The sequence below is a fragment of the Alternaria ethzedia genome (assembly GCF_023757985.1).
Source record: "Alternaria ethzedia strain BMP 0044 chromosome Unknown scaffold_26, whole genome shotgun sequence".
Classification (NCBI taxonomy): Eukaryota; Fungi; Ascomycota; class Dothideomycetes; order Pleosporales; family Pleosporaceae; genus Alternaria; species Alternaria ethzedia.
Window position 1 is genome coordinate 1 of NW_026056219.1, and position 15830 is coordinate 15830.

At 53.8% G+C, this 15830-nt stretch overlaps 5 protein-coding genes across 5 annotated transcripts; 3 read left to right on the top strand and 2 right to left on the bottom strand.

The window, feature by feature from the left end:
• Window positions 1–2374: 2374 nt before the first annotated feature.
• Window positions 2375–4506, top strand: J4E87_008337 (uncharacterized protein; the record flags this gene model as incomplete). Its single annotated transcript, XM_049379927.1, has 2 exons — window positions 2375–2740; window positions 2791–4506. 2 exons carry the CDS (start codon window positions 2375–2377, stop codon window positions 4504–4506), a joined length of 2082 nt encoding a protein of 693 aa, XP_049230196.1.
• Window positions 4507–5276: 770 nt separating this feature from the next.
• J4E87_008338 (uncharacterized protein) lies at window positions 5277–7394 on the top strand (the record flags this gene model as incomplete). The annotated part of the gene is made up of 4 exons (XM_049379928.1): window positions 5277–5550; window positions 5604–5659; window positions 5710–6769; window positions 6820–7394. 4 exons carry the CDS (start codon window positions 5277–5279, stop codon window positions 7392–7394), a joined length of 1965 nt encoding a protein of 654 aa, XP_049230197.1.
• Window positions 7395–7602: 208 nt separating this feature from the next.
• On the bottom strand, window positions 7603–8121 carry J4E87_008339 (uncharacterized protein; the record flags this gene model as incomplete). Its single annotated transcript, XM_049379929.1, has 3 exons — window positions 7603–7754; window positions 7844–7925; window positions 8116–8121. 3 exons carry the CDS (start codon window positions 8119–8121, stop codon window positions 7603–7605), a joined length of 240 nt encoding a protein of 79 aa, XP_049230198.1.
• Window positions 8122–9999: 1878 nt separating this feature from the next.
• J4E87_008340 (uncharacterized protein) lies at window positions 10000–10767 on the bottom strand (the record flags this gene model as incomplete). Its single annotated transcript, XM_049379930.1, has 1 exon — window positions 10000–10767. One exon carries the CDS (start codon window positions 10765–10767, stop codon window positions 10000–10002), a length of 768 nt encoding a protein of 255 aa, XP_049230199.1.
• Window positions 10768–12288: 1521 nt separating this feature from the next.
• On the top strand, window positions 12289–14232 carry J4E87_008341 (uncharacterized protein; the record flags this gene model as incomplete). Its single annotated transcript, XM_049379931.1, has 6 exons — window positions 12289–12518; window positions 12567–12755; window positions 12815–13096; window positions 13155–13845; window positions 13905–14111; window positions 14173–14232. The coding sequence occupies 6 exons, from the start codon at window positions 12289–12291 to the stop codon at window positions 14230–14232; spliced, it is 1659 nt and encodes a 552-aa protein (XP_049230200.1).
• Window positions 14233–15830: the final 1598 nt, after the last annotated feature.

Below are 15830 nucleotides of genomic sequence, written 5' to 3' on the forward strand. Positions count from 1 at the left end.
GGGGGGGGCTTTGCACTTACGACGTCGGTCATGACGGTGTCAGGAGTCTTGACAGTGGGCGATGAAGGCTCTTCCTTGGTCGACTTGGGAGTGGAAGGTGGTGCAAGTATGAGCGCCGAGGTGATGTCAGGAGAATCACTCGGGCTCTCGACGAGATTGTCGACAGACATCTTGGTGCGAATGGTCTCGGCTTGAGTGACCTCAGGCGTAAAGGTAGCGCCAGCGGCGGTGTCGGGGGTCTTGATAGTGTAGTCGGTGGACATGTTGACTGAGTCCGTGGGTAGATATATTACTAGTAGAGGGACGACTGTTGAAGGACGGTCGGCTGCACTGCTGTTGACGAGAGTTCAGTCTGTTGTTAAGAAAGTCTCGAGGGAGGTGAGCGGAGGCGGGTTATAAGTGGGAGAAAGGGTGGGAGGCGGCGGTGCAATCGCGGCAGGCCGATGGGAAGTGAAGGTGACTCTCAAGTGACCAATTTTTACTGTTTGAACAGACCGCCTGAGCAACCCGCCGTCACCTCAGGACGGACTCAACCACGTCCCTGACTATTGTCCGTGATTCACATGTGCCGTCGTACAATGCAACGCACTGCGGCCCGAGACCGCTCGACCGCTTGAGCCCCGCTGAACTGCCATCTGCCTGGTAACTTGGGCCAATGATGAGCCCGTGGGACTCGCGATACACGTCCCTGCCAAGACAATCGTTTGTTCAAGCCCTGGCCAGCCTTTTCTTCGAGCCGCGTATGACGCCTCGAGATCGCGACCCGTGTGAGTCCAACACTTGAAGATATTAATCATGGAATGGTCGGGAAGATGAAACAATCGCCGCAATCGCCAACCCGAGTGGCAACTAGGCAATATTGAAGCTGTGCCGCTACTGAAGGATGATTTACACTCAGAGTAGGCCCGCGGAATGTTGTTACAGTACCCACATTGACAGAATACGAACCAGAAAAACCTTCGAGTAGGGTTGAATGAAGTGAGGGAGTGAGAGGAATGGAGTCACGCATACGGTGATTGAAGCCTAGGAATGAAGTCTCCAGACGTGACATGGAAGTTCGAATACGATTGAGTCAAACGAATCCTCCACGCATCTATGACGGCCCCCAAGTGACTGTTAACCGACCCAACCGCGATGGTGTACGTCTAAGAGCTCAGAGTCGACAATCAGGGCTCGTGCCAACAGTTCGCCAGCCCGACCCTTGTGAAGAGACTTACTTGCCGAAGGGTAGATGTAAACGAGCATCTACGGCGTGGCATGAGTTGGTTCCCGTTCCCGTTCTAGTTCCATGTTGTCTAGGTTTTGATAAGTTTAGTGCTTTCAAGGTTCCGAGGTCGTAACCGCGCAGCGCTTGTGTCGAGAACTATTGATCAAACACTTATGCGATCCAGCCAATCTAGAATGCGCAAATCTGATGTGCCTGGCGAGATACCGTATACGTCTGAGGCTTAAGGCCGGCAATGCTCCTCCACTACGATCTCCGGACCGAACCCAATTGACTACGCCGCGAAGGATTCCAAGCTGCTATAGGTCGCATTCCGACGGCGGCTATGGGAAGTTACTCAATTGGTGGATACTCCTAAATATAGTGGAAATAGTACTAGTTCTTTTGCACTCTTTGGACTTGTGCCTTTGGAGAAATACGGGGCGAACCGCGGATCGGGGCCAAAAGCGTGCATGAGGCTGAGTCTCTGTGTTACTATTCGACATTTATCTCCGGGACTTCGAACGTCGAAACAATTATCCAAAGTAACACGACTGCGTATGTCCCGTTGCATACCTCAGCGATGCCGATGCGATCTGAACCGACATGAGACGGACGGTTACGAAAGGGATTTCCACGTAGAGGATAGCGGACCATGTCACGCGGACGACTGCGGCAAGCACCAACACGGCCGGCGCGTAGAGTAAAGTAACGATGAAAGAAAGTTTGTTGTGGGTGTCTTATCTGGTCAGTACCGAGAGCATGGTAGCTCCGTGGACCCCGTGCGGTTGGGGAAGGGGAGACGGTTAAACTCGAGGGTGGTGATGGTGATGGTGGGAGGGAGATGGCACGATGCTTATGTCACTATCGGCTACCGCCGATAACGCAAATCACGTGCGCACTCCCGTCAACAGACAGCTGGAGTGCCTAGCGTCTTTCGCGCCTGTAGCGTCAAGTGGTAGTGAGGAGCTCCTGTTCTGCGCATCGTCACGCTGCACGGCACCCACAGGCAAATCGCGGGACACGCCAGCAAACTACTGTTTATCGCTTGAGATGCGCCCACACGTCATTCCTACCACGCAACTTCTTTCTACACACTGCTTCCTGAGCTGAGCGCGTCCGCGGCCACTTTCCTCGCCCTGCAACCCACGGAGCGCCCTCACAGCCACCATGCCGCCGACCACAGGCACTCGAACGTCTACGAGACAGGGGCGGGCCACGGTCCGACCTACCAACTACTATGCGCGCACCTTCGCCGGCCGCCTCGCCGCCAGCGGGATGGAGCAGACGCCCGAGGCTTCCAACAGCGCGCCCGGCTTCCTGCCCGCCCTCACACACTTTACCGGCGCCGTCGACGCATTCCCCAAGGAGATAATCAAGCACTTCTCCATGTTCAAGGAAGTCGAGGCGAAACTCCACGACCCAGAGCAGATGCTCACAGAGCTGCTTGACGAGATCGCCCAGCAGCCCGTCACCACCAAGGCGCAGCTGGCGGCTGTAGAACAGGCCTCTACAGCGTCCGAAAACAATACCAATGTACGTTCTTGTTTGAGCGCACGCCATTAGCCCAGGCTCACCATTCGCAGCTCAACCCATCCAACCCCGACAACCTCTCCCCCGAAGAGCAGGCAGCGATCCAGAAGCGCCAGCTCTTCTTTCGCCTCAGGATGCTCATTGCGAACATGCTCCCTACGCTCGACGAGAAGCTGGTAGTCCTCCAGGGCGCCAAAGCCACCAAAGACAAGGGCCTCATGCGCATGCACCACTCCTTCTCCCAGCTCGACGGCGAAATCAGCGACGAAGCGCGATACGGCAGCCTCACACACTGGGCATACGCGGACAAGGAGGAGAAGAAAAAGGGCGGTCAGAACCACGAGCGACAACGGCGCGAGGTGGCTGCGGCGAACAATCTGGCCGCGGCAGCCCAGCACGTGCATGACGTCGACTCAATCGCGGCGAAGAGCGAGGCCAGACGCGAAGCCATGCAGGCCAACAAGCGCAGTCGTCATCACCAGGTCGATTCCGACTTCGACGACCGACCCGCCAAGAAGCCGCAGAAGAGGAAGCCCATGCCCGCAGAGACAGCAGGGCCAGACAGCAGAAATCTCGGGTTGGGCATCTCGAGCAATGGCGCAGGTCCGCACGGCAAGCGAAAGAAGACCGAAAAGGCCCTCGCTGCAGCGGTACCAGCTGCCCCGGCCATGGAGCGATCAATAAGCAATGCTCTCAAAGCTACCAGCAACGGCGTACGAGGTGGCTCAAGCCCACGGGGTACCCCAGGTCCAGAGAGCGGCGCAGCGAAGCGCAAACCGCGTGCCGCTCCCGTGCCTGCGCAACGCAAGAACCCGCTTCCGCCGTATTCGCCCCCAATGGCATCGTCACCCCTGGCCGCCAATTTTGCCATCAACAAAGCAATTGCCGGTGCATCGGATCGACCGTTGTCTGCACGTGCGCGGAAGAACTCCACAGCCAACTCGGTGGCGTCGCTCAAAGACCAAGAGGCTCCTGCGGCACGGCGCCCCTCCTCTTCTCATTCCGTACAACAAGCCGCTAGTAGCAATGTCATTACAGAGCTTGAGCAGGCTGCTGGGATCGTGCGGGACAATACCTCGGTAAAGGGCGCATCGACTCCCAAGGAGAGCGCAGAGGTCCCGGCGCCCTTTGACACATCCAACATGAAGTTGGAAGATTTGGGACAGCCTGAGCCAGAGAGTATGGACGTTGATCCTCCTTTGCCGGCAGCAGCCTCTGCAAGGCCCGGTCGCACTTCAAAGACTGCGACACCTGTCATTGGCGCGTTCCCAGAGATATCAATGGCGAGAAGTCGCAGCAGTCGCAACGCGAACAATGGCAACTCCAACTCCAACACCTCATCCGAGAACAACAGCACGACAGGCACCGGGTCGAAACGAGGCCACAAGAAGAACACGCAACCGACTACTGCCACTGCCTCCCCCGCCATGAAACCCGTTCCCAACGCGAAGTCGAACCCTCCGTCCTCCGCCGCAAGCTCCGTCGCACAAGAACAAGAATACCAAGAAGCCGAGGTAGAAGCCGAGCCCGAATCGGAAGCGGAAGAAGACGGTGACGAGCCCCGATACTGCTACTGCAACGAAGTGTCGTATGGCAACATGATTGCCTGCGACAACGACGACTGCCCCCGCGAGTGGTTCCATCTTGCTTGCGTCAACCTTGACAAACCGCCCACTGGCCGGACCAAATGGTTCTGCAGTGACGAGTGCAAGGAGACACACACCAAGACCAAGGCCAAGGGGGGTCGTCCAGGCAGTAGTAGGCAATAGGAATTAGGAAGGAGTTCAAGGCGTTCTGGGACGGGTCCAGCGGGAGCTGGGTCTAGGCAAGGCCCGAAGGGTAAGGGCAAGGCTAGGTTAAATCTCTGGGATGGTTGGAATGCTTTGTAGAGGGAGCTTCCAACCGCGGTTTGCATTTCTTTGGATTCTTGTGTGGGTTTCGCGGCGTTGTCCCTCTGGGCTTGGGTAAATGGCGCATCTTCTCTCTTATGATCATGATTTCTGGACTGGTGATATCCGCTTTGGAGGGCACTGGCGTTTTGCATCGTCCAGCACATGGCATCGAGAAGCACAGCCCTCGCCTTTGCTGGCTACATTATTGTATATGAGGCATTACCTTTGCTCTGACGAATAGAGCAAGTAGTTCAATAGAAAGTACCTACATGCATTCACAAGTCTTGTCGCAAGGGATCTGGAGTGGCCTGAGCTTCGTGTAGCACCGTTGTTGATGCGCGCCATTCCAGAGGTCCTTCCTAACCCCTCATACATGCCATGCGGCAGCGGTACGGCACCCGTCAGCCTCAAAACTGCCCCTTGCAGATCCACCCACGACTTAGAAAGACGTCATCGTTATTGGTCCACGCGCCCTCGCCATGCAGCTCAGCCTGGACCCTGAAGCGCTAGCTGCGTTCGATGATGCAGCCAGCAGCCCCGGGGCGTGCTCACCGCTCGAACACGCGACAGGAACGCCTTGGATACCATAATCCCCCGACGACTATCTCCCGCGTTGGAACACGTATGACATAAACTCCAACTTCATCATGGCACCTACAGACCACCCCTCAGCGGAAGAACTGCTCATATGCGAGCCCGAAGGCGGCGCGCCAAATGCCCCGCCAGACCTCCGTTTCTTACACTACAATGATGTCTACCACGTTGAAGCGGGGTCGAGAGAGCCCGTGGGCGGATACGCTCGGTTCCAAACCCTCGTCAATTACTATAGAAACGACGAGAGATTCAAGGACCAACCAAAGCTCCTGACCTTTTTCTCTGGAGATGCGTTCAACCCAAGCATTGAGAGTAGTATCACAAAGGGTGAGTGAGCTGAATCGCCCGCGGGTATGCAAGGAGACTGACGCTAATTCTAGGAAGCCACATGGTTCCTGTGTTGAACAACATTGGTACAGACGTCTCTTGTGTAGGAGTATGTACGTCAATCTCCATAAACGGTGATTTCAACTAACGACAGCATAGAACCACGACCTTGACTTTGGTGTCAAACAATATCGCTACCTCACGGCCAAATGCAAGTTCCCATGGCTCCTCGCAAACGTACACGATCCAGCCCTCGGCGACGGCGTCCCACTCGGAAACGCGAAGAAGACGGTCATGCTCACAGCATCCAACGGCATCAAAGTCGGTGTTATTGGGCTCGCAGAACGAGAGTGGCTTGACACGATCAATGCGCTGCCGCCGGACATCATATACAAGAGCGCGTCCGAGACTGCGAAGGAACTTATACCTGGCCTGAAGGAGCAGGGCGCAGAGATCATCGTATGCGTGTCGCATCAGCGAGAGCCCAATGACAACAAGCTGGCAAAGCAATGCGGCGGCGGCTTGATTGACATCATTCTCGGCGGCCACGACCACTACTACTCGTGCAGCCTGATCAACGGCACCCAAGTGCTGCGTTCAGGAACCGACTTCAAGCAACTCTCCCATGTCGAGGCATGGCGGAAGCCCGAAGGCAAAGGATGGGATTTCAAAATCATACGGCGAGACATTGTCAGCAGCATACCACAAGATCCTCAGGCAATGGAGCTGGTCGAAGAACAAACACGAGAGATCAGGAAGCGATTAGACAAGCCGATCGGATACACCGCTGCGCCACTTGACGCTCGCTTCACGACTGTGCGGACAAAGGAATCAAATATCGGCAATTTCGTCTGCGATCTCATGCGCTACTACTACTCAGCAGAGTGCTGTATCATGGCCGCTGGAACAATCCGCGGTGACCAGATCTATCCTCCTGGGTTATTGAAGCTCAGAGATCTGGTCAACTGCTTCCCATTCGAAGACCCAGTCGTAGTACTAAAGGTCACCGGCAAGGCCATACGAGAAGCACTGGAGAATGGTGTCAGCAACTACCCAGCCCTCGAAGGAAGATTCCCACAAGTCTCCAACATCACCTTCGAAGCCGACTACTCAAAACCACCACATTCGAGAGTAACAAACGTGACAATCGGAGAAGAGCCCGTAGACGAGACGCGCGAGTATGTCCTTGCTACACGGGGCTACATGGGCCGCGGTAAAGGTACGTCGCCATCCCTCAACAAAGACATACCACTTACTAACTCCCTTCAGATGGCTACACATCCCTCCTAATCGAAGAAGAAGGCGGCGTCGCCAAAGAAATCGTCTCGGAAGAAAACGGCGTCCTCATCTCCACCATCCTCCGCCAATACTTCATGTCCCTGAAAGTTCTCGGCAAATGGAAACGCTGGGGCAAGTCCATGAACTCGCGCTTCGCATCTATCCAAACAAACCTGCAGAAACACGGCCATGCGTTCCACGACCCTTCTCCTACTTCGCCCACCCAATCGCGCGGCAACAATCCCGTTGAAGATCTCGGTGAAAAGAATCAACGCGACGACAACACACACGACACCCTCGGAGAAGAAGACCCAGACCAAGATGAAGACGAAGACGACGGGCCGATGTACGATTCTAGAGTCCCGATACAGTTCACAGACAAGCAGACCGAGATGATAAGGCGTGTGATGCGGAAATGGTGGCGCGTTGCTGGACTGAAGGGGAACCCCAAGCTGTGCGATGAGCTAGACGGCGCGGAATTCCAGGTCAACTGGACGAAAGCTATTGCGCCGAGGTTGGAGGGTAGGATAAAGGAGATTGGGCCGGGGGTTAAGATTGAGGCGTGATGGTGTTGTGTGTCTAGAGAGCTGTGATGGGAATGATGGTTAGGGTATTGATGTTCACTGCTATGAAGATGAAGGTGAAGAGAGGAGATGTGTATGATGTTTATGATTCATGATTCATAAGCCCCAGGCTGGGCTGAAATACGATCTCGAGAGCCTGCTTTAGTGCTACCTCCATATGCTACACACCCTCATAGCCCATAAATCTCTTCTACTCCTTCGCATACCCCTTGTATGTCCCGTAGTTTCCTCCCGCAGGTGCAGGAACGTTCTTGTAATCGCCGTAGGTTGCTGGCTTGGGAGCAGGGACGTTCTTGTAGTCGCCGTATCCGCCCACAGGTGCAGGCACGTTCTTATAGTCGCCTTGTTGCGGTATTAGTAGGACGGAGGGTAGGAAGGGACGGAGAGGGACGAGAGGAGGAGAGATCGATAGAATGATGGGTAGAGCATACCGTACGTGCTGTATTTACCCTGGGCAACTGCAGCCGGTGCGGCAAGAGCGCATGCTACGAGAGCGAGGATGGAGAGAACGGACTTCATGATTGATGTTTGGGGTTGGAGAGAGAAAGTTGGTATTAATGAGTAAGAGGGAGAAGAGAGTCTTGTATGGGTGGGCAGTAGGAATGGAGTCCTGCTGTAGCCAGATACATACAACGAGCACCATCCTTATATATGTATATACATACGTCCTTTAATCGCTCACCTGAAGCTAGCTCTTACCTACTCGCATGCCTCCCCCGCGTGTCTTAGCTACATCGTGCGCTGGCTTCCCTCTTCCGTGGCGTGGTTCCAGACTAGATCTCGTATGTGCGGCGGGCTGACTATTGAGCTTGATCCGGTCAAAGCCGTGAGTAGGAAGGCTTAGTGGAGAGTAGTCAGGGTCTTGTCCGAATGAAGTCGTCTATGCAAAAGCATCTGGTTGTTTGTGGAGAGCTGAGAGCGTCTTTAGCATCATACACTTGAGGTCGGTGTGGATGTCAGCTTTGGAACCTTGGTAGTGGACATTCGGTGTCGAAGAGATGCCACTGTAACCCCACAAAGCTTCGACTCTTTGGAATTCGCATCTTGCATTGTAGATTACGCAAGTCTCGATGTGGCGCTCGTAATGGTAGCTGGCATCGTGCCATTGATTCTGCTTGTCAACTCTAGTCCCGTATCTATTCTTGTGGTGGTGGCATCGAGTTTGAAAGCCAGCTATCGAAAATGCGGCACGCGCGCTGCAAGCTGCTCGAACGAAGTTTAGCGCAGATGATGACCATTATTTCCGGCAAGGTATACGAGATAGTTCGTGGTGGTTGTGTGTCCCAGCTCAGCCCTAAAACGCCACCAGCGATCGTGAATGGAGGGGTGCATCGTGTGTCGTATTCAGCTTAGGCGGGGTAAGAGCTAGAAGCTGGGAATGCGACTGACCACCATCCGCGATGTTTTGGCCATGGATAATCGTCGCTTTTTCGATTTGGCATATCTCTCGCTTCTGTCTTCACCTTCAAACCCGTGTACATAATTCCATCTCTTCTTCATTGCCGCCATGTCGAACGTCGAGACTGAGAAAGGACCAAGTTACGAACATGATCGAGAGAATGAAGACTGCGAGAGGTTACTTGCAGAGCACAAAGAACCCTCGCTCGATTTGCGATCATTGCGAAAAGCAACGCGGCATTGGTCATGGCTAGCAACCGCTACCGCGTTCCTGGGCACAGCTATACTCTCTGCCTTCATAGGAGCATGGATAGCTCAAAGGGAACGACTCGATGCAGATGCGTTTTGCATCAGGCACACCTCACAGTATTGTACGGTCGATGGAGCTGCGTATGAGGAATATGTTGCTAATACTAGTCAGCTCCGATCATCAAGGATGTCGGGGTTACCTACAAGCAGATCCAGTTCAACGGATCCTTGTTGGTATCAAATGCGTATCGACTGGACGCTGGACCTGAAGTAGATGCGGCGTGGAAAGAGTTGGGTGTCGACTGTAAGCTCTACTGACTGATGTACAGAGATTCCAGTATTTAACATCCATGACTAGACCATGCCGCGAGAGTACCCAACGAGGAGGCTGGAAAATCGGGTCTTGCCTCTGATCAAGTAAAAATCAAGGAGGAATACGGAGGTGGATATCCGGCACACGTGGAAGGCTTGCACCATCTGCATTGCTTGGTGGGTTTTGCGAATACTGTATCAGGAAAGATTTTGACCATGTGTAGAACCTATTGCGAAAGTCCCTTTCTTGGAATTTCGAGTACTACCAGAAGCAAGGGCTTGGTCCATTCTCCAACGATGCAAACATTCTGAAGCACCACGTTAGTAAGTCAGCGTCCTTGCATACATCTGGAGATGTTACTCACATTTCTAGCTCATTGTCTCGACATCTTGCGGCAACAACTCATGTGTACAGTTGACAATGGCGTTCTGGGTCAAGTGTGGTATCAGCCTCCGGACAAGCCATTGCAAGCCTTTGTCGACTTCAATACCGTCCATACGTGCCGGAACTTTGATGCGATCAGAAATTGGGCTGAAAAGCACCAGCTGCCGGCAGCGGAAAACACTCCGCCGGACTTTCTTCAGTTACCGGGAAAAGATGATCGGATATATCATGATGTTCCATAGACTACCAGAATGGTTCAGAGTTATCGAGCGTCGCCCATTCATCTCCTCCGTCACTCCAATCTCTCCAAATATCTTTCGCTACGATATCCAGCTGACCGTGGCGAAGCCTGGCAAAATCCACGTCGAAAGGGTGCGGCTTGAATGTCTCGCCTTGGCTGCTGGCTCGGTTCATCAAATCGAGCTTGTACATGCGCACTATCCTTGCAGCAGCGCGAACAAATAGCTCTTTCTCCATATCCTTTTCCCATATGTCTTCTGTGAGCATCATCACCATATGCGAGATCTTGGGGAACTCGCGAAGGACGTTGGATAGGCTACCATCTCGAAATCCATTCAGTATTACTTTGGTGACAGCAACCTTTTGCAGCTGTTCGGGATTGCAGCCCGTCGCACGTCTGAAGTGAGCCAGTAGTCCTACTTCGGGCGAGTCGTCATAATGCTTCACGCGCTTCCCTTCCAGCTGTATCAATAGGATGTCGGTATCGATGCGGAAGTAGAATTCGCCCCCACCGGTACCTGGAATGTCCGACGGCAGCTCCACGATGTGGTCCGCTTTGATAGCTTGGTAACGAGCCTCTTCGCGCGACTCATGACATATGTTTACCACAATCGGCGCAGGGCTAGGTGAGTATCGTGGGCAAAAATGCGTTTCGTCATGACTTTCTGCGTGTGGTTGCGTTTCCAGCGCAACCAGGCGAGGGGGCTCGTTGTGGTATGCAAGCGACCAAATCTGCAGGCGAAGTTCCTTGGGCAGCAATGATATGGACATGGCCGTCGGGTAGGAAGGTGGGTTTGAGATAGGAGGAACGGACACGCTCGGACCTTCCCCATGCAGAGGATCACGTGCCGGCGTGATCCGGGCAACGTTGGGTTGGCATTCCGCCATTACGAGTCCTACCCACTTAGCTCCACTTGGCACGGATGCCTAACTTTATACCGATAACTATCCCATGTTCGGCAACACATCACACATAACGCGTGGTCAGCTCCGATGCTCATACCTCCGAGTTCCAAAATTCTGTGTCTCGAAGCTTCGCTGGGTGACCCATTCCAAAGTCCAGATCATCCGCGGGGAGCCATGGATATTGCAATCAGATCGTCAATGGCATGTTTGTTGTGATTGACATCGGACTTTTCGCGTGCATCGCGCAAAATGCCATCCATGGAGCCATCCAAATCATCGATTCGCATGGTGGTAAGCGTAGTAAGCCCAGGTGGCACAGCACGATAGCGAGTCATTGCCGAAGGCGAACAGCTTCTGCTGACATCGCATTAGTCCATTGGAAGCAAAGAGCGTCGTGGACAGCCTGGTGACCAAGGTGTTCGAAGGTCGGTGAAGGACTCCTGGAGCTTGGAGCAACCCGCCAACCCTTATTGTTAAGATCGTGAGCACGGTGCGCGTGTTGTGATACCGCCGAAGCTGGTAAATTGATGAGGCTCTGGGTGGGTTCGATGCGGGTATCCCACCGGAGCCCCCTGGAGTCCCACTGGAGAAAACACGACGGCGTCGTCTTATGTGGATCTGTTGGACTCGCGACCCGCTGTATGTGAAGTCACACTGACACCCGCGCGGATGCTTTGCCGGGCGCAGAGTCTAGTTTTGCTAGCATTGGCCTGATCGACGATGCTGAGACCGATCAACGGCTTGCCTCTCGAGCTCGGAAGAGGCTGAAAGATTTGAGGCTCCATGTGACGAGGCTGGGCGACTTTGCTGTCGTGTTGTTGGTCGTGGAGCGCTTCCCCTCCCCCGCTTTAAAGGCAAAACCACCCCTCTTCGAGCGTCATACCGCAGACACCGCATAGGAAAGGCACGCGCCCGGGTTCCGCTGCCGATTAAACACCGAAACCTTCGTTCTCCTACCATGCTCTCCTGGCGATTCTCTCTCTACCACCTCAATTTCAACTCATAAGCTTATACACCTAAAATTCGGTGTTCTTTGTCGCGAAACCTCCTTCGCACCGCACCTTCGGAACAACGTCATCGGCAATTGCGCTTTGCTGCGGCACCGCACACTCACACGCAACCCAGCGCAATCCAGACATCCTTCAGCGCGGACACTGCAGAGAAGCGAATCGGTTTTTAGACCTGATTGGCTTGATTAGAAATTTTTCCGTACCTTCGCAATACCCAGTACCCTTCTTGGTGCCGAATTTCGGGAAGCAACACGTCGCGACCAACAGCTGCACCCGTCGCACCTATTCCACAGCCCCGACCGCGGACGGAAGACATCTTCCGTATAAGTACAACGGGTCGCATACACATTTGAAACCATCCAGCGCAACTTTCAGCATGGCGACACAAGATATTTCCGCCCACAACACTGAGCCACAGCCAGTCCCCAAGGGAGAAGAAGCTGGAGACGAATCGCAGGCGCATCTAGACGAGGGGAGGTTGAGGCAGTTCTTCATTGGATCCATAGACCAAGGAACCACGAGTACCCGCTTCATCATCTTTGATGGTCTCGGTGAGCCCGTAGCTCAACATCAGATTGAGTTCACCCAAAAGTATCCTCAGTCAGGGTCAGTACTGCGCATGTCTCGTGACTTTACATGGGTTAATTAGCGTAGATGGCATGAACACGACCCATGGGAAATAATCAACACCGTGGAGCAATGCATCGATAGGGCTACGAACATCTTCCTCGACAACGGACACGAAATCGAGGACATCAAGGCAGTCGGCATCACCAACCAGCGTGAAACAACAGTCGTCTGGGATACCAATAGTGGGCTGCCACTATGCAATGCGATCGCATGGTACGTACAGAATGCACCCCAAAGACGAGCACACGGCGACTGACTTCAGGCGATTCTAGGCCAGATACCAGAACCAAGGGATTGGTCCGTGAACTGAAAGATCGCGAAGGCGCCGACGAGCTACTCCAGATGTGTGGACTTCCCCTGTCGACGTACCCGTCATCGGTCAAGCTCAGGTGGCTGCTAGACCACAACGACGACGTTCGCAAAGCATACGACGAGAACCGACTATCTTTCGGTACTATCGACTCTTGGATATTATACAACCTGAATGGTGGAAAGGAGGCCGGAATTCACGTGACGGATACTACCAATGCATCTAGAACCATGTTCATGAACCTGTAGGTCATCCTTTGCATGCTTCTGCTTAAGCGAAAAAGCCCGCTCATGCAACCCCAGGCACACCGTTCAGTACGATGACAAGCTCTTGGATTTCTTTGGAATCGACAAAAACAAGGTTAAGTTGCCAAAGATCGTGCCGTCTTCTTCACCAGACGCTTTCGGATTCCTGCGCACCGGTATACTGGAAGGCGTTCGCATCGCAGGGTGCTTAGGTGACCAATCGTCAGCTTTGGTCGGTCAACAGGGGTTTACGCCCGGCTCTGCCAAGAACACGTACGGTACTGGTTGCTTCCTGCTGTACAACGTGGGCGAAAAGCCGGTCATTTCGTCGCACGGACTTCTGGCAACGGTCGCATACGACTTTGGCGGAAAGCGGAAACCCGTGTATGCGCTTGAGGGCAGTATCGCGGTTGCAGGCAGTGGTGTCAAGTTCCTCATGAACAACATGGGCTTCATCACGCACTCGCACAAGATTAGTGACCTGGCAGCGTCTGTTGAAGACAACGGTGGATGTGTCTTCGTGACAGCCTTCAGTGGTCTGTTTGCTCCTTACTGGATTGACGATGCCAAGGGCACTATATTCGGTATCACCCAGTTCACCGAGCGGGGGCACATCGCTCGTGCGACTTTGGAAGCGACTTGCTTCCAGACCAGGGCCATTCTGGACGCCATGGAGCTTGACAGTGGCCACAAGCTCAACATGCTTGCAGTCGATGGCGGCATGAGTAACTCAAACCTTTGCATGCAGGTACGTGATCTTCCCTACATATGCCCGTATACGCGGCCTCCACTAACTATTTTCGATAGACGCAAGCAAATATCATCGGCATTCCCGTCGACCGTCCCGCCATGCGCGAAACCACAGCCCTGGGCGCAGCCATTGCAGCCGGATTTGCGGTCGACGTATGGAAGGAGTTTGACGAACTGAAGGAGATTAACCAGAAAGACCGCATGGTCTTCAAGCCGAATGTCGACAAGGAGGTGGGCGAGAAGATGTTCAAGAAGTGGGGAAGGGTAAGCAGATTCCACGAACCAGAGCCAAGAGTGACAGTTGCTGACTTGAATTTCTTACTAGGCAGTCGAGATGTGCCGCGGCTGGCTAGATGCCGGGGAGGCCAATGGAGAGTTCTCATGATCAACACGTGCAATGGAGCCTTATATATCCACAACTGGTGTGATGCTTTTCTCTGCATCGTCGTATGGAGAATAATGAACTATTTCTAACGAAGACCTGCGCTTACGCATTCCGGTGATATGTATACACTCGGGCCGCTGCGTCTTCCAGTGCCGTCCGCTATCCGTCCCTTACACAGGGTTTATGCCTTAGGTGGGCTGACAGTCTCCAATATCTATAAGACTTAGTGCTATAGCCACACCACTGCTTTTGGCCTTACCGCCGGTTTGGCAACGCGGGGCAGTGTCGGATCCACATATATAGTCTGCCCAGTCAGTTCACCGTTCTGATGGCATTGATGTTGATATCCATGTCTCACGTTCAGCCTGAATGTCCGTGGTTCTTGCCAATGAACGACGGATTGCGTGCCTACCAGGTGGAGATTTCGAGGAGGACCCAATAAAGCGTCAACAAGTTATAATACTCTGACAAAAGCTGTGGGTGTAAATGGCGTCTTATACGGCCTAGGTTCTGCCCGGCTTCCGCGGGAGAGGCGCTTCGAGCCACAGGTCCCCCTTTCAATAGTGGCGTCGATAGTCAGCCTGCAAAGGCCAACATACACTTGCCCACATGTATGGAAGATGGAGCTGTGCCACATGCTCATGGTACGAGAGACATCCTATCGATTCTCCACTTTCCGATAGAAATCGTATGACGCGTTTGTATGCAGTCATGGTCTATCGTTACGAAGTTCGCTTCGTGGGTGATTCGGCTCGTCATAAGCTCGCGTCTGGAGTGTCGAGCGAATGCGGATGGACGGACTTATCCGATCAGCAACGAATAGTGTTGAGCATAGGCAAGACATGCACTCCAGGGGTCGCGATCCTGGTACGTTCTGCGGGCATTCACACTTTTGTCACCGTATGAGACGACGTTCTGCATTGGTCTTGCGCAGGCGAAGCGGCAAAATCCCAACTTTTCCACGAGGTCGCCATATCCCGTTTTCGGTAGCCGCATTCTTGGTAGCCCAGTTCTTTGACCAAACGTACCCCAACCGAACAGGGTTGTAGTTGGCCGCCTTGTTCGAGCCGATGCGCATTGTCTTTACCTATGTCATGCAGCACTCTGACCCGTTATCGCAAGAACACCGCGTAAGAATGCCGTTCTGCAAATGGATGTTACCAGGTTCCTGGTATACGTATATGTATATGCACACGTTGCTGAGGATCTCCGTGCGAATCGCAGTTGCTCCTCTTCTTCCACGCAGCTACGGCACAGCGCTCGGGCACGGTCCACCAATGCGAGAAGCCTACGGTCCATAGTGAAGCCCCATGGCTGTGCCGTGCAAAGGTGTGGACCGTGCCGCTGCCATATAGCAGGCTCAAATGTAGGGTAGCATGAGTAAACAGTTGTGAACTTGAGGCGGACGTCCGGACCCAATGGCGTCATGCGGGCGAGACCCAACCCGACAACAGCACTGGGTTCATCAAACGCTCACAACACCACATCTCGCCCCAGAACTCAAACACAAACCCATTCCCATTCCATCCTGCGAGCAACGCATTTTGCGCGTTTATGCTCGCGATGTCAGAAAGTGAGGCCAGCGACCAGGGACCCGC